Source organism: Lepus europaeus, chromosome 22 (assembly GCF_033115175.1).
Source record: "Lepus europaeus isolate LE1 chromosome 22, mLepTim1.pri, whole genome shotgun sequence".
Taxonomy (NCBI): Eukaryota; Metazoa; Chordata; class Mammalia; order Lagomorpha; family Leporidae; genus Lepus; species Lepus europaeus.
The window spans coordinates 25,723,336-25,741,617 of NC_084848.1; the positions used below are offsets into that span (position 1 = coordinate 25,723,336).

At 46.7% G+C, this 18,282-nt stretch overlaps 1 protein-coding gene across 8 annotated transcripts in view; it reads right to left on the reverse strand.

Moving 5' to 3' along the window:
- The window catches only part of TTLL5 (tubulin tyrosine ligase like 5), a 279,228-nt gene extending 261,097 nt beyond the window's left edge, over window positions 1–18,131 (reverse strand). For 5 of the 8 annotated variants that reach the window (XM_062181758.1, XM_062181757.1, XM_062181760.1 and 2 more), the window contains exons 1-3: window positions 17,783–17,946; window positions 16,402–16,570; window positions 7,247–7,353 (exon numbers count right to left, since the gene is read on the reverse strand). In XM_062181758.1, coding sequence (XP_062037742.1) covers window positions 7,247–7,353; window positions 16,402–16,475 — 181 coding nt within the window. In that variant the 5' untranslated portion in view covers window positions 16,476–16,570; window positions 17,783–17,946. Of the gene's footprint in view, window positions 1–7,246; window positions 7,354–16,401; window positions 16,571–17,782; window positions 17,948–18,108 lie in introns of those variants that run through there. The other 3 variants (XM_062181756.1, XM_062181755.1, XM_062181761.1) reach the window with 3 other exon arrangements.
- Window positions 18,132–18,282: the final 151 nt, after the last annotated feature.

Consider the following 18,282-nt stretch of genomic DNA (forward strand, 5'->3'; position numbering starts at 1 on the left):
AAAATATAATCTTTTGGTATATTGTGGTAAAGTACATTATTAAAGTTAATTACCTTCTGAATAATGCCACTGAAAATTTTAAAATTATATATATCGTTTGCATCACATTTCCACTGCTAGTCTACACAAGTACAAACTTATTAATAAGCAAATTATAAAAATACTGCCTCCTTCCAGGAAAATTTTAAGCTAAAAACTCCTGTTACTTATAAAATACAATCCTATTTACATATTTAAAGTATATACAATTGAGGAAAAATCATTATGGTAGGAAAAAAAAGTTGTATTTCACAAAAAAAGCATGAGAAGCCATACTGTACCAAAAATATTACCAATGAACTCTGTGAACCATTTAACAAACAGGAAAAACAAACTTGGCAGCTAACACTGTGAGACCAACTGAAGATGCCCGAGGGTTCGGATTTACTGCTCAAGGGGATCTAGCCAGGGGCTTAGGATCAGAGCCATTTAAGAGAGCTAAAAAAGAAACTCAAAAAGACTGAGATTGTTAAGCAACTCAGAACATTGAGGCAGCAACTAGTAAAAGTCCTTCCAGTTGCTCTTTTCATAAAGGAAGCTGAGGAAAATTATTAAGCCTCAGTGAACTAGGGAACACAGAGAAAATTCAAAAACACAGAATTTGAAAATTTAGTGACTTTTTCTTTAATCACAGGAACTTGTAAAGAAAAAAGACACGATTTCTGGAAAACAGTAATTGCTTGAGTAGTGGAATGACTATATTAATGGATATTAATAAATGTTGGGTATTATAAAAAAAGGATCTCCCTACTACCATGGGATACATAGATTATTTTATGTGACAAGTAGACCAAAATTACATATTTGGGGAAGACTGTCTACCTCTATTGTTGTCAGCTACCTTCAACATTGTGGCCTCAATCATATTTGGAGGGAGCTGCTTAGCAAAGGCTCTTCAGTTATTCAGGGTTCAGATGACATGAATGAACACTGTCCCTTTAAGTGGTAACCTAGCAACTTCCAGAGGGGATTAGAACACAAAGACCCATGCTGACGGAAGAGGATTCAAATCTCCAAGCAGGTGCTCACAGTTCTCTCGATGCCTGGCTTATGGAGCAACCACAGACCTCAGAGTCATTTTAAAGTAGACCTTATTCAATAAGCACAGTAAACAGCACAAGTTCTGAGCCCCTATCATGTGCCAGACATTAAATGATCTCACTTAATCCTCACAATGCGAGCAAGGTAGACAGTATCAACATTTCACTCATAATGAAAGTGGCTAGAAGAGTTCAAACGGCAGGTGTTCCGGCCAGCAGTTAAGATGCTGCGAGGGAAACCCACATTCTGTATCAGAGTGCCTAGGTTCAGGTCCTGGCTCCACTTCCAACTCCAGCTCCCTGCTAACACACACTGTGGGCAGCAGCAGGTGATGGCTCAGACTTGAGTCCCTGCCACCCATATTGGGAGACAAGGATTAAGTTCCCAGGCTCCTGGCTTTGGCCCATCACAGCCCCAGTTTTGAGCATCTGGGGAGTGAACCAGCAGATAAAAAATCTCTCACTCTCTCCTTCCCTCCCTTTCTCCATCCCTCCCTCCCCCACTCTCTCTGTATCTCTGACTTTCAATAAATAAATACATTTTTAAAACTAAATAAAAAGACTTGCCCAAGACTCAAAGCTCACAAACGCCAACATCTGAGAACTCAAGTATAGACTCTTTGTACCACACCACAAGATAGTTCTGATCCACAGCATTATAATCTTTAATAGCTATAGGCTAACCCATGGACTCAATGGACTTCTTAAAATTCAATAAACGTGGCCGGCGCCGTGGCTCAACAGGCTAATCCTCCGCCTTGCGGTGCCGGCACCCCAGGTTCTAGTCCCGGTTGGGGCACCGGATTCTATCCCGGTTGCCCCTCTTCCAGGCCAGCTCTCTGCTATGGCCCGGGAAGGCAGTGGAGGATGGCCCAAGTCCTTGGGCCCTGCACCCGCATGGGAGACCAGAAGAAGCACCTGGCTCCTGGCTTCGGATCAGCGCAATGCGCCGGCTGCAGCGGCCATTGGAGGGTGAACCAACGGCAAAAGGAAGACCTTTCTCTCTGTCTCTCTCTCTCACTATCCACTCTGCCTGTCAAAAAAAATGATCATCAAAATTGACAAACCTTGGGGCCAGCACTGTGGCACAGTGGGTAAAGCCACTGCCCACAGTGCCAGCATCCCATATGGACGCCGGTTCAAGTCCCAGCTATTCCACTTCCCATCCAGCTCTCTCCTATGGTCTGGGAAAGCAGTAGAAAATGGCCCAAGTGCTTGGGCCCCTGCACCCATGTGGGAGACCCAGAAGAAGCTCCTGACTTTGGATCAGCGCAACTCTAGCCATTGTGGTCATCTGGGGAGTGAACCAATGCACTTCCCGCGGATGGAAGACCTCTCTCTCTCCCTCTCTCTCTCTCTCTCTCTCTCTCTCTCTCCTTTCTCTCTCTCTCTGCTTCTCTGTAACTCTGCCTTTCAAATAAACGAATAAATCTTTTTTAAAAAATTGACAAATCTTTATCTAAATTAAGGAAAAAACAGACTCAAAATTACTAAAATCAGAAAGGAATAGGGATATTTCTACTAGCCTAAAAGAAATAAAAGGATCATAAAAGAATATGGACAATGAGTATATGCCAACAAACCAGATCAGCTAAAGAAAATGGACCTAAAAACACATAAGCTACCAAAATTGCCTAAAGTAGAAATAAAACAGCAGAAGATGGGCCAAGTACTTGGGCCCCTGCTACCCATGTGGGACACAAGGATGGAGTTCCTGGCTCCTGGCTTCAGCCTGTTCCAGCCCTGGCTATTGCAGGAATTTGGGGAATGAATCAATGGATGGAAGATTCTCTCTCTCTCTCTCTCTCTCTCTCTCTCTCTCTGTCTCTCTCTATCTCTCTCTCTCTATGTCTATCTCTATCTCTCTCTGCCTTTCAAATAATAAATCTTAAAAAAAAAAAAAGGAGGAAACAATATATTAACAGACCTCTACCCAGTACAATTATAATCAGTAAACAAATCCACCCAAAAGATAAGCCTAAGACCAGAAGGTTTCACCTATGAATTGTACCAAACATTTAAAGAACACCAATCCTTCTCAAACTCTTCCAAAGAAAAAGGATGAATTCATCCTAGGAGGCCAGCATTTTGCTGATAGCAAAGCCAAATAAAGATACTAGAAGAAAACTATATACCAATACCCTTTATGAATACAAATTTTTAAAAACTTCAACAAAATACTAGTAAACCAAATCCAGAAGCAAATTAAAAGGATTTTATACCATGCACAAGTGAGGTTTATGTCAGGAATGTAAGCGTAGTTTCAACAGAAAAAGTCAGTCAATGCAACTTAAGACATTAATAGAATGCAAGGGGAGAGGGAAATCGTCTCAACTGACACAGAGAAAGTGTGTGACAAACTCTAATACCCTTTCATGGTAAAGACACACAACAAGCTGGGAACAGAAGGGAATGTCCTCAAAATGATAAAGGATGTTTAGAAAAACGCACAGCCGGGGCAGAAAATTAGCACAGGGTTAGAGATACGCCACTTGGGATGCCTACGCCCACAGCAGAGTGCTCTGTTTTGAGTCCCAGTTCTCCCTGCAACCCAGCTTCCTGCTAAGGGGCATCCTGGGAGGGAGCAGATGACAACTCGACTTCTTGGGCCACTGCCATCCACATGGGAGACCTCAGACGAGCTCCTGGCTCCTGGCTTCAGACTGGCCCATGCCTGGCTGTTGCGGGCATTTGGGGAGTGAACCAGCAGAGAGAAGATCTCTCCTTCTCTTTCTGTCTACCACAGCCAACATCACACAGAATGCTTCAAGAAAGCTTCTACTCTAGCATCAGGATCAAGACAAACATGCCCTCCCTCACCACTTCCACTCAATATTATATGGAAGTTCTAGCCAGCTTAACTGGTTAAGAAGCAGCAGCAGCAGGCATCCAGGTTGAAAAGGAAAAAGTTAAATTACCTAAATTATCTCTATTTGCAGATGATATGATCTTAGTGTAGACATTCCTAAGAAATTTATACACACAAAACATTCATTACAGCTAAGAACAAGTTCCGTTAAGGTCTGAGGATATGAGGTCAACACATAACACTCAACTGTGTTTCCATGCACCGCCAATGAATCACGTGAACATGAAACTGAGGAAACAATTCTATTTACAACATCATCAAAAAGAATTAAACACTTAGGAATAAATTTAACCAAAGAGGTATAAGACTTAAAACACTGAATACTATAAAAATAACTAAAAGAAACTGAAGACTTAAATAACTGGAAAGACATCTCACATTCACGGACTGGTGGATTTAACACTGATAAGATGGCCACACCTGCAAAAGCAATTTTTTTTTATTATTATTATTATTTTTTTTTTTTTGACAGGCAGAGTGGACAGTGAGAGAGAGAGACAGACAGAGAGAAAGGTCTTCCTTTGCCGTTGGTTCACCCTCCAATGGCTGCTGCGACTGGCGCGCTGCAGCCAGCGCACCGCGCTGATCCGAAGCCAGGAGCCAGGTGCTTCTCCTGGTCTCCCATGCGAGTGCAGGGCCCAAGCACTTGGGCCATCCTCCACTGCACTCCCAGGCCATAGCAGAGAGCTGGCCTGGAAGAGGGGCAACCGGGACAGAATCCGGCGCCCAGACCGGGACTAGAACCCGGTGTGCCGGCACCACTAGGCGGAGGATTAGCCTGTTGAGCCACGGCGCCGGCCCAAAAGCAATTTTTAAATTCAGTACACTCCATCAACATTCCAATGTCATTTTGTAGTAATGGAAAAGCTGATCTCAAAATTCACGTGAAACTGCAAGGGACCCTAAGTAGCCAAATCAATCTTGAAAAAGGACAACACTGGACAATTTACACTTCCTAATTTAGAAACTTACTATGAAGCTAGAGTAAGCAAACAGCATGATACTGGCATAGGATAAACATGCATATCAACGGAATATTAAGCATCTAGAAATAAAGTCATATATTTATAGTGAATTGATGTTTCACAGTAGTATCAAGACCATTCAATGGTGAAAGAATAAGTTCTGGGGCCAGCACTGTGGCACAGTAGGTTAAGCTCTGGCCTCCCCTAGTGCCGGCATCCCAAGTGGGTGCTGGTTCGAGTCCTGGATGCTCCACTTCCGATCCAGCTCTCTGCTATGGCCTGGGAAAGCAGTAGAAGATGGCCCAAGTCCTTGGTCCCCTGCACCCACGTGGGAGGCCCAGAGGAAACTCCTGTCTCCTAGCTACAGATCAGGTGAACTCTGGTTATTGTAGCCATTTACGAAGTAAACCAGCAGATGGAAGACCTCAGTCTCTCTTTCTACCTCTCTCTGTAACTCTGTCTTTCAAATAAATAAATAAATAAAATCTTAAAAAAAAAAAAAATGAAGTTAAAAGAAAGAATAAGTTCTTCAACTAATCATGTTGGCACAGCTGGATTTACACATGCAAAAGAACACAGGTGGATCCCTGCCTAATACTTACCTTTACACTCTATGAAAAATGAATTCAAATTGTGTCAAAGACTATTTAGCTCTAAATATAAGATGGAATCTATAAAACCCTTAGAAAAAAAAAAAATAGGGATCATGACCTTGGGTGAGGCAACAGTTTCTTAGATTTGACACCAAGAGCATAAGCAACAAAAGAAAAAAAATAGCTAAATCAGACATCATCAAATCAAAGCCTTTTGTTCATGAAAGAATATTACCAAGAGAGTGAAAAGATCATCTACAGACTAGGAAAAAATACTGGCACATCATATATCTAATAAGGGTCTAATATCCAGGATATTTAAAGAAACTTACAGCTCAAAAACAAGAAAGACAAATAACTCAATCCAGGAAATGGACAAAGGCCTTGAACAGACAGTTCTCCCAGGAAGATACACAAATACCCAACAGGCATATGGAAAGATGCTCGGTGTCAGCAGTCAGCAGGGAAATGCAAATAAAAACCACAGTGAGATTCCACTTCACACCCACCTGCATGGCTATAACCTAAAAGCTGGAAAGTAACAAACGCTGGCGAGAATGTGGAGAACCTGGAACTCACACACACTGTTGATGGAAATGTCAAATGATGCAGCCACTGAGGAAGACAGCTGGACAGCTCCTGACTAAGTTAAACACGGAAGTAGCATATGGACTAGCAGTTCCCTTCCTGGTTAAGACCCAAAAGAACTGAAAACAGGTATTCAAGAAAAACTCGTCCACAAACATTCACAGCAACACTGCTCACAATGGCCAGAGAGGGAAACAACACGAAAGTCTGTCCACAGATGAACAGTTAAAAAAAAACAGGACACTCATTTAGTGGGACATTGGTCAGTCAGAAAAAGGAACGAACGCTGACACATGCCCCGACACAGATGAACCCTGAAAACATGATGCTACGGGAAAGAAGCCAGGCACAGAAGGCCACACATTACCTGATTCCACTTACACGAAATACTTGGAATAGGCAAGACCATAGTAAGTAGCTTAGGGGTGCCAGGGACTGGCAGCATGGGAATGGGGAGTGACTGCTTAGTGGGGACAGGCTTCACTTTGGGATGATTAAAATGTTCCAGAACTAGACAGTGGTGATGGCTGCACAATCGTGAATAAACGAGCTGCCAAAGAACTGTACATTATAAAATGGTTAGGATAGTAAAATCTGTCATGAGTATGCTTAAACTTTAAAAAAATACAAATATAGGGCCGGCGCCGTGGCTCAATAGGCTAATTCTCCGCCTTGCGGCACCAGCACACCGGGTTCTAGTCCTGGTTGGGGCGCCGGATTCTGTCCCGGTTGCCCCTCTTCCAGGCCAGCTCTCTGCTATGGCCCGGGAGTGCAGTGGAGGATGGCCCAAGTCCTTGGGCCCTACACCCTCATGGGAGACCAGGAGAAGCACCTGGCTCCTGCTTTCGGATCAGCACGATGCGCTGGCCGCAGTGCGCCAGCCATGGCGGCCATTGGAGGGTGAACCAACGGCAAAGGAAGACCTTTCTTTCTGTCTCTCTCTCTCACTGTCCACTATGCCTGTCAAAAAAAAAAAAAAAACAAAACAAAACAAATATAAATACATACAATTCTGAAAAATGTCAAGTAAAACAATGGAACAGGTTCTTCTCGTGGCCAAGGCCCTTTCCCCATCTGTATGTCACATCCAATTCAAGACGAGGTTGTGGGGTCGTGCCCAGCTCTGCCTTCCATGGGAGAGGGTCCACCCACCTCCAATAATTCGAATGTTGTTGTCCTTCGTCAGAATAGCCTCAGCGTGGAAAACCAGAACTGGGATCCTCCGGCAGCCTCCAGTCCACATGACACACGGGTGATCCCTACAACCACAACAGAAGTCCTCGTTAACCGGCAGCTCAGCATCTGAACTACCTGCTGAGCCACACGACCGGACTGCTGCTGAGCAGCCTCCCCCGCCTTCTGGAATGCAAACCCCAGATGTCCAGGGCAAGTCCCTCGTCTCCCACCCCAAGCCCTGCACCCCCGTTTCAGGGCTGGGCCGTGACTGGTTTCAGCCTGTCGGGACATCCCATCACTCACTCAGGGATGGACTGTTTCTGGGAGGAGATGAGCTCTAAGGCCCTCTGGGAAAGCAGTGTTCCCTTCCCCTTCTGTACCAGCTAAAGGATGGCCTCTCTTCTTCTTTAGTTTATTTATTTCCATCTACTTGAAAGGTAAAGGGATGGGGTGGGTGGGGGGGGAACCTTCCATCCACTGGTTCACTCCCTAAATGCTCAGCCAGTGTGAGGCCAGGCTGAAGCCAGGAGCCGGAAACTGCATCCAGGTCTCCCTCCCACGGCTGGCAGGGACTCAGTACTCGAGCGTCATCTGCTGCCTCCCAGGTACACGTCATTGAAGCTGATCAGAAGCGGAGGTGCCAGGACTCAAACTGCCACTCCAGTACGGGACACGAGCATCCCAAGCAGCAGCTTACGCTCTGTGCCACAAGACCATGCCCCTCTCTTTCTCTTGATGGTGTAGGCTGAGAACTGCAACGGCCATTTTATGACCTTGAGAGGAGAGCTCAGAGCTGTCAGAAAAGGAGGAAGTCAGAGGCAGCCTGACTGAAAGACGGAGAGAATGAAATTCTGGGTGATACTCAAGAGTCAGCGCGGCGCTGTGGTGTAGTGAGCTAGGCCTTCACCTATGGCACTGGCATCTCATGTGGGCGCCAGTTCGAGTCCCAGCTCCTCCACTTCCAATCCAGCTCTCTGCTTCTAGCCTGGGAAAAGTAGTGGCAGATGGTTCAAGTGCTTGAGCCCCTACACCCGTGTGAGAGATGCAGAGGAAACCCCTGGCCCTGTGGATCGAGGCAGCTCCTGCCATTGCAGTCATTTGGGGAGTGAACCAGCAGATGGAAGACCTCTCTCTCTCTCTCTCTCTGCCTCTGCCTTTGTAACTCCGCCTTTCAAATTAATAAATATTAAAAAAAAAAACTCAAGAGTAGCAGAATCAAGCCTTGCCTCATTATGAGTTAATAAATTCCCTTTATTATTTAAGACAATTTTTGCTAAGTTTTAATCCCTTGCACACATAAAGAATCCTAACCGATATATTCAGAATGATTTATACATTTCTTCTGCAAGTGATAGCCCCTTTTCAAGCTAATCTAGAGTCTGGGCTAAGATCCCTAAACTGATACAAATATCCCAACTGAAGTCACATATTTTAAAGAAAGTCTATGCTAAATGGATTAATATAATCGTACTTCAAAAGGTTGTATAGGGGCTGGCGCTGTGTCACAGTGGGTAAAGCCACCGCCTGCAGTGCCGGCATCCCAGATGGGGCACCGGTTCAAGTCTCAGCTGCTCCACTTCCGATCCAGCTCTCTGCTATGGCCTGGGAAAGCGGTAGAAGATGGCCCAAGCCCTTGGGCTCCTGCATGCAAGTGAGAGACCTGGAAGAAGCTCATGGCTCCCGGCTTCGGACCGGTGCAGCTCCAGCTGTCACAGCCAATTGGGGAGTGAACCAGCAGATGGAAGACCCCTCTCTCTCTCTCTGCCTCTCCTTCTATGTGTAACTCTGACTTTCAAGTAAAATAAATAAATCTTTAAAAAAAAAAAAAAGTTGTGTAAAACAGAATTAAAAGATAAATTTTGTTGCAAAATATTTTGAAATACATGCATAGTTTTTTCTTAATATGTTTTATCCATGAACTTTTTTGAAGATCCCCCATACAGTTTCCTCCAGTGTAAAACCACAGGACAGAAAGAGACCTCTGACTTTATCCTCTTTCTCTGCTGTCAGGAAATCTGTTTAGGCACAGGCCTGGCGGCCAGCAGTTCAAACACCCACATCCCACATCAGAGCGCCTGGTTGCCCCCTGGCTGCCCTGCTTCCAGCTGTCTGCTTGTGCACATTGAGAGGTGGTGAAGATGACTCAAGTACTCGAGAGACCTAGAGTTCCATAGCTCCATGTTCTTGGCTTGGTCTGGCCCAGCCCTGGCTGTTGCCAGCATTTGGGGAGTGAACTAGTAGATGGGCAGATATCTCTCTCTCTCTCTCTCTCTCTCTCTCACTGCCTTTCAAATAAAATAAATAAAAGAAATCTGTTCAATTAATCTCTGACAAATTGTTACTTACTCACAGATTAGAAAAATCTTCAGTCTCCTTAGGGCAGAGAAGTAGGAAGAGAAAGAAAGTTAAGTAAGCTGAGACCCTACTACAAGCTAGGTATTAAGCTAACAGCTCTCTTGTGTTGTTTTATTTAATCTCTTTGCCCACAGCATGAGCTCAAGAAGTCTCAGAGAGGCTAAGTAAGCTGCCCGAGGCGACACAGCTGGTTAAGGAAGGGGACAGGGCCTCTGCTCTTTCCACCCTTGGCCTCCCTCACCACTTTTCAGTCAAGTTCTGAACATCCTGAACTCAACTCTTTGGGAACTTGAGTTAATCAACTCCTTAAATGGAATAAGAGCATTTGGCCAAGATTTGCTCCACTCTTAAAAACTCACGTGACCACTCCCCTTAACAAGGGCCAGACTACAAATCCTAGAGCCAAGCCAGACCCTCCCAATCCAAGTTTTAAAAGATCCACCCTCTAAACACAGATGCTGCCCGGCTGCCAGGCCACCAGGCTTGGAAGGGAGGCAGCCTGCAGACCCGGGGTGAGCTGCCCACAGCTTTTTAGTGAAGACAGCAAAGAACGCCATACCTGGTTCCTTTCCCGTTTTCGAGACACGGAATGTGCATGCTTATTGTTCTTGTCCTTCCACTTAGGTGCTGGTGCCCAACTGGGGGACGGTGTTTACAGGGTACATTGTTCACAAGAAGGATTTGTGTGTGTGTGTGGCTTTCTTGCTTTTTAATTTTAAACACCTGTAAAATGTGGGCAGGGGGCCAGCTGATTCCTATGTTCTCTTCCAACTTTAATTTTTCCACTATATTTCTAGTCAGCAGAGAGAGGAAAAAACAGGCAGTCTAAACTCCAAAATCTTGGGCAGAAACTCTGGAAACTACCCAGAGTTCCCTGTCCATCTAGCACTGGCTACAAACTGGCATTGCTGGGCCTCAGTATTTATGAACAAGAGGTCACTGCTACAAGTTACAAATGCAGGGCAAGAGTTAGGACTGCAACACTCAGCTGAGAACAGTCAAGGCCCTAACCATGCTCTCCGTGCAAAGCCAAACCCCGGACAAGCAAACACTTACAACCCATGGAAAGGTAGAAGAGGGAGTAGACCAAGTTTCGCTTCAGTAAAGTCAACTTAAAACACTTCATGCTAAATTGCCATTAAAAACATGCTCCCACCAGGTGGTGCTAGAGAGAAAAAGTTCAAAATGATAGGGAAACCGACAATCGGGACTTTAAATGTTCACTCCCAGCAGAAGCCAGCGGATAGGAAGCTCCACTCTGTGAAAGAACTCGGGAATTAAATGATTGATTATTGAAGCAGAACAATGTTATGGTTCACTTTATTGGAAACTGAAGAACACTTTGGTTTTTAAGGAGTAGTTTCATGAGGATCTATATGATTCTCTCCTGAGACCCAAATGACAAAAGGCGAAAAGACGGAGAGGTAAGGGGTAGGTGTTTGGCCTAGCAATTTAAGACTCCAGGTGGGATAGGCGCATCGCATTGGAGATGGAGCGCAGGACGAGTCCCAGCGCTGCTTCCCATTCCACTTCCTGCTAATGTGTACCCAGACTGGGAGCAGGTGAAGGCTCAGTGGCTGAGTCCCTGCCACCCGTGTGAGCTCCCAGTTCTGGGCTCCTGGCTTTGACCTGGTCCAGCCCCAGCATTTCTGAGCTCTCTTTGTCTCTCAAATAAATAAATAAATATTTCCAGGGCCAGCACTGTGGCATAGGTTATTCCTCCACCTGCATCGCCAGCATCCCATATGGGCACCGGTTCTAGTCCCAGCTGTTCCTCTTCCGATCCAGCTCTCTGCTGTGGCCTGGGAAAGCAGTAGAAGATGGCCTGAGTCCTTGGGCCCCTGCACCCACATCGGAGACCCAGAGGAAGCTCCTGGCTCCTGGCTTCAGATTGGCTCAGCTCCGGCCATTGCAGCCATTTGGGGAGGGAAGTAGTGGATGGAAGACCTTTCTCCTGTCTGTTCCTCTCTCTGTAATTCTACCTCTCAAATAAATAAATAAAATCTATAAAATCTAAATAAAATAAATATTTCCAAGTGAGAGACCTGGATGGAATTCCTGGCTCCTGGATTTAGCCTGGCCTAACTATGGCTGTTGTGGGCATTTGGAGAGTGAACCACCAGATGGAAGATATCACTCTTTCTTCCACTGTCACTGTGCCTTTCAAGTAAATGAAAAGTAAACTCAAAAAAAAAAAAAAAAAAGAAAGGAGAGGTAAAACAGTCTGCATTCCCATTTCCATGGATTCTTCATAGCACAGCCCCTGAGAGAAATGTCTTCTGCACTTCCCCACCCTCCAGGGCCCACCACAAGCCTCCTCCCCCATGGAGCCCTCCCTGCTCCTCCAACGCATGAGCAAGCCTCCTTCCCCGAGCTGATATCACTCGCGACGTAACTGTTTGCTGGTGACTTTTTTAACTGATACAAAGCCCACTTTTATGACAGAAAATAAAGTTACTATTTTTTCGGTGACCAAAGAAAGCTTGCATTCAGTTCTTACATGAAAGTATCCACATCTATATATAAACTTGCATTTGGGTTCTCAAAGAAAAATAGAGAAAAATAGCCTCTTTGCATTTACTACTTGAAACGGCACCAGAAACAGGGCTGCCGGGATGGTTTCTAGCCCTGGAGTTCAAGACTGCACAAGGTCTGAATATCTGAAGACAGCGGAGGGACATAAGCGCATCCGACAGATCTGACAGATGTCTGAGGATGGACGTCTTGGGATCAAGGCAACATCTTTAGATGACTTAAGGCTTTGAAGCTTTCGAAAGTGCAACTCTACTGCTGCTCCTGGCGCGACCACAGTTTAAGCCTCCTGCCTAAAACAAGCATCTGACTGACAAGAAAGACAGAAGGTGATAGACCAGGATTAAAACCCAACGGTAAGAGTTTGGAAGGACCTAGGTCAAAGATCTATTAATTCAGACAGGATGGGGTAGGGGGGAAAATCACACCTTGATTGTCACTAACATCTCTCAGAGATCTGGCAATTCTCAATGACGAAGCTACTACCCACAGCAGTATCTGTGCCTCTGACTCTATCTGAAATTCCAGGTGTTTTTTTATACCATCTACGGTCACTGCAAATATCTCAAAGTATCATCTGCACTGATCACTAAGTTACAGTAGCTGGCAGACTCAGGCCAGATCACGCGTGATCACGGTCATTCTATACAGCGAGCGAGATGAGACCAGACAACCACTGGACAATCCGAGAGGCGGCATCTCTGTGGCTCCCCAGTACTCGCCATCTGGATTGCTGACCCAAGACCTGCGCCCGCAGTATAATGATGTCATACAAACTAAGCAAAAATAGTCTTCATGCTCTTGTCTTTAGAGAATGAAATTTAATTTTCTCAGACTTTAAATGAATGATTTTGCTATTTAAAGTATTAACAAAATGCACATATTATTTAATAACTGCATTTCAATGTAATGGTACTTTTTGTAACAATGTGTATTTAATTTTAAGCACTTAAAATTAGCAATCTGGGACGGGGGTAGGCCACTGGGGGTTGGGAGGCAGCCCTGAGTAGGGGCTGTGGTGGTTCGCAGGGACCTGGCTGCAGGGGCTGCAGGGGCTGCAGGGTTGTTGAGAAACTACTAAAGTATCTGTGGAAGCAAAGTATAATTTCATAAGAACATAATGGATGGCGAGGAGAAAACCTACGGTGGCAGTGAAGGCCCTGATGCCACGTGCGTCAAGCTGATATCGTCTGAAGGTCATGAATTCATTGTAAAAGAGAACATACACTAACATCAGGAACAATTAAAGCCATGTTGAGTGGCCCAGGTCAGTTTGCTGAAAACGAAACCAGTGAGGTCTATTGTAGAGAGATCCCTTCACATGTGCTATCCAAAGTATGCATGCAGTTAAGTTACTGCTTGGGACGCCCACATCCCATACTGGAGCTCCTGGGTTCAAGTCTCAGCTTTGCTTCTGCTATCAAACAACCTGAAAGGCAGCAGGTGACAGCCCAAGTACTGTGTCCTTGCCACCCACATGGGAGACCCCGATGGAGTTGCCGGCTCACAGCTTTGGGCTGACCCAGCCCTTGCAATTTCAGACATCAGGGAAGTAAATCAGCAGATGAAAGATCTGATCTCTATCTCTCTGCCTCTCCCTTTCAAATAAATAAGCAAAATTTTTAAATAATCTTTCCAATAAGGAATCCATGACATAAAAGGGTTAAGAACCTCTGAGCTAAGGTAAGCTAGAGTGGAAAGCCTTCATTTATCCATTCAGTCCGTAAGTCAAGCAAGTGTTCACTGCGTCCCTGCTCTGACACTAGGTCAAACCATCTGCCACGTCAATACTGGGTTCGTCCTGACCTGCCAAAATGCTGACTGCATGGTTCAGTCTAAAACGTGGTGGGCCCAGCCTCTTAAGCCCACATATGAGAAGCAGTAACAGAGTGGAAGAACAATTTTAAATTGGAAAAACTGACACCTACAGAAGTTAAAAACTTTGCCAAATGGGCAAGAGGCAGTGCACTGAAAACAAAAAGTCACAAGGCAAAGTAACCAGAGGGAATTACCCATTTAATTATCCCGAACAAGAACGACCCAAATACACTGTCAAATTTCCAGTATTCTCTAAGACCTAAAAGTGATGAGAAATTTTCCCTCAAAGCTTTATGAATCCTTCAATATTTTTTCAAATTACATTAATATAACCTTCCACCTTAATCAGTCTGCCATGAATTCACTGCTAAGCCAGTAACAATACTGCCTTCTATTTGCATGACTTTGTAATTTACCGAGTACTTCCACACATTATTCTTTGGATCTCAATCACACCGCTACACAACAGCCTGCCAGACATCAGCCCTGTTTGTCAGGTCACACAGCACACAAAATCCCAAAAACTCCCAGAGAACTAAAGATGAGTCTGAACTTTAAACTGGACTCTCTTCTGTGTCAAGCAATAATTTATTTATTTATTTTTTTTTTTTTGACAGGCAGAGTGGACAGTGAGAGAGAGACAGGGAGAAAGGTCTTCCTTTTGCCGTTGGTTCACCCTCCAATGGCCGCCGCGGTAGCGCGCTGCGGCCGGCGCACCGCGCTGTTCCGATGGCAGGAGCCAGGTGCTTATCCTGGTCTCCCATGGGGTGCAGGGCCCAAGCACTTGGGCCATCCTCCACTGCACTCCCTGGCCACAGCAGAGAGCTGGCCTGGAAGAGGGGCAACCGGGACAGGATCGGTGCCCCGACCGGGACTAGAACCCGGTGTGCCGGCACCGCAAGGCGGAGGGTTAGCCTGTTGAGCCACGGCGCCGGCCTCAAGCAATAATATTAAAGGAGGTGAAATAGGAAAATGCTCCAAAATCTGGGAACGCTAAGTGTGAGCCTCAATCCACCGCTTACTCTCTATGGGTCTCTAAGTCTGAGCCTCAATCCACCGCTTACTCTCTACGGGTCTCTAAGAGAGGATCTTGATATTTCTGTGGTTGAGCTTAATAAAGTGGAAACGATAACTTCTTCAGATTAAATAAGAGGAGGAAGCAGTCTGGTCTTCAGAGTCAGTGAGGCCCAGGTGAGTTAAAGGCCTTGCCATGGTCTTCAGCAGTGGCACTGATCACTGTCTCTCATTTCTCCTATGAGGGTCCAGCCATTAAACAACTCGACTCCTTCCTCAAAGTACTCAGGGAAGCAACGCGGCTTGAGGCACACAGCATAGGCTATAGAATTTTTTTTTTTTTTTTTTGACAGGCAGAGTTAGACAGTGAGAGAGACAGAGACAGAGAGAAAGGTCTTCCTTTTTCCGTTGGTTCACCCCCCAAGCGGCCACTACAGCCGGCACACTGCGCCTATCCGAAGCCAGGAGCCAGGTGCTTCTCCTGGTCTCCCATGCGGGTGCAGGGACCCAAGGACTGGGCCATCCTCCACTGCATTCCCAGGCCACAGCAGAGAGCTGGACTGGAAGAGGAGCAACCGGGACAGAATCCAGCGCCCCAACCAGGACTAGAACCCGGGGTGCCGGCGTCGCAGGCAGAGGATTAGCCTATTGAGCCGCGGTGCCGGCCTAGGCTATAGAATTCTAATGCGCTGCCCCAGAGAAGCCCTGGCAACTTACCTGCTCTCTCCATATGACCACCACTCTATCATCATAAAGGCATTTAAGAAAACTAGCACAACATAACCAATGTCACAGTTCAATGACCTACTTTTCTTCAGTATCTAAAAATTGTGACATCTTCAATGTTAAGAGCTCTGATCAAGAGTCCACCAAGAGCTATCATCTGCATTTTACAACATCTATCTAGAGCTGATGTTCACTCATGAGAAATACAGCCTTGGTGCCTGTGCCGGCATCCCATATGGGCGCAGGTTCATGTGCTGGTTGCTCCTCTTCTGATCCAGCTCTCTGCTATGGCCTGGGAAAACAGTGGAAGATGGCGCAAGTCCTTGGGCCCCTGCACCCACATGGGAGAGCCGGAAGAAGCTCCTGGCTCCAGGCTTCAGATCAGCCTACTCTGGCCATTGCGGCCATTTAGGAGTGAACCATCAGATGGAAGACCTCTCTCTCTCTCTCTCCCTCTCTCTGTAACTCTGCCTTTCAAATAACCAAATCTTAAAAAAAGAAAGAAACACAGCCTTATTATCCCATTTCTAACAGCCGCTGGGAACAGACTAAAAAGGTCTGGGATAGAAGCTCAAACCAGAGTCAGACAATACCAAACAAAGGCTACCAGATAAAAGAGGATCTGAATAAAAGAAAACTAACTCCCATTCCAAAGGCCAGAGGTCAGAAGCAGGCCCGGTACTTACTCCTGGCTGATCACCTCCTCATCCTCCGAGGATGATGCTGTTTCCTCCAGGTCCCGGGCCATCACGACGGGCATCTCCTCTGGGGTCTGTCATGCAGTCAGCAGACAGGGGCCTCAGAGACCTTTCCTTGCAGACTCACTGGATCAAACGATTCGGGTGGCACAGATTCCTGCAGAGAAGTCGATCGCTCTGACATACAGCGCAGCTGTGCAGTCATCGTTCCCTGCTGATGATCTTCCAAACAACGAAAAGAAACCCATTCCTAAACAGTACCCGAGCTCTAGCTTACCTTCATGGTGCCTCACACACGGCTCAAAAATCGGAAATTTTTTTCAGATGTACTCTCTGGACTCTTATGTATTTGAGAAGCTCTTATTAAGTCTGAGTTTCTCATTTGTCTTTCATGTACTAAATCTCACCTGAGGGAGGTGGCCAATTCCTTGCTATGACCTCAATTAAACTTGGCCTGGGTTAAAAATAAGAACTCAAGGTTTAAGACTTTTGCAAATATTTATTCAGACTCAATGACAAGCACACACGGGAGATGGCATCATGTTTCAGTTAAGACAAATTCCACAACAGAGCCAAACGATTAAAATGTTCTCCTGGATCAATAACGGGGGGGGGGGGGGGGGGGGCTCTCTTACTGAAAATCACAAGCTTGGATCTGAATCTCAAAGGGACATTACAATTACAAAATTTCCAACGCGGCAGTTCTAACTTGAAAATAGATTTTTCCTTAGGGGGAAATACATTATGTCCGATATACCTGACAGGGAAGGGAATGCAAACCATAAAATGAAAATGTGCGGATGTCCGCAATCCCACTGCTCAGAGGTAGGCAACTGATGTCAATCTTTCCAAACTCTATTTTTCTATGCATTCATGTATATAAGATTGCAAATAAGACCAAAAAAAAAAGAAAGAAAGAAAGAAAAGAAAAGAAAGAAAAAGAAAAAAACACCACCCGAGCCCGCTAATGACCCCTGCAGATCTTCGGGGTAACGGGCAATCCCTAACAGCCTCGGAGGCTCCTCTGCAGGAGATGCCCAGTGGAATCCCTCCATCTTTCCCAAATGCTGGGAAGTCCCGTAAGTTACACCGAGCGAAGCTCCAAGCGAGGAGGGGATAACCACCTTCCCCGAGCTGCCTGCAGATCAGGAGCCCGCGGCCCCACCCCCAGCGCACCCCGATCCCGAGCGGGTCGGCAGGTGCGCTCCCCGGGAAGGACGGGGCGACCCCGCCGCCACCCTCCCGCCCAGCGCGCCCGGAAGCCAACAGCTGCTCCCGGGCTCTGAGGGGGAAGTGCAGCCGACCGCGGCGGCCAGGGCCGGGAGCGCACCTCCCTCCGGCAGGGAAGCGCGCCGGCGCCGGCGTTTACCTGTCTCATCTTCCCATGGCTCCGGCGCGCATGTGGGGACCACGCTCTGCGCCTACCTCCCTGCTCCTTTCCCAGCCGGGCTCACCGCGGCTGCCGACGGCTGCTTCCCCCGTTACTACAACAACCAACAAGCAACCGCCCGCTCGGAGCCACTGCGCAGGCGCCCGCCACCCGGCGCGGACCACGCTGGGCTGCGGCGCGGACGGATGCCGTCACCGCCCCGCGACGCGGGAGCAGAGCCGCGTGCTCGGCACAGCGCACTCTTGACTTTCTCTTTCCCGCTCTGTTCCCCCCACCCCTCCGCCCCTTAAACGTAGACTCCAAACCTGGAGTTCCGCCACTATCAACAGGAGGGTTTGCTGCGTGAGCGGCGCCCCGGGGGGGAGAGGCTTAGGCAGCGGCCACCGCTGATTGGCAGTAGAGGGGTTCACTCCCTATCTCCTGCTCGAGCAGAGCCGGCTCCGCCAATCAGAGCGAGGACTGACAGGAACGACCCAATC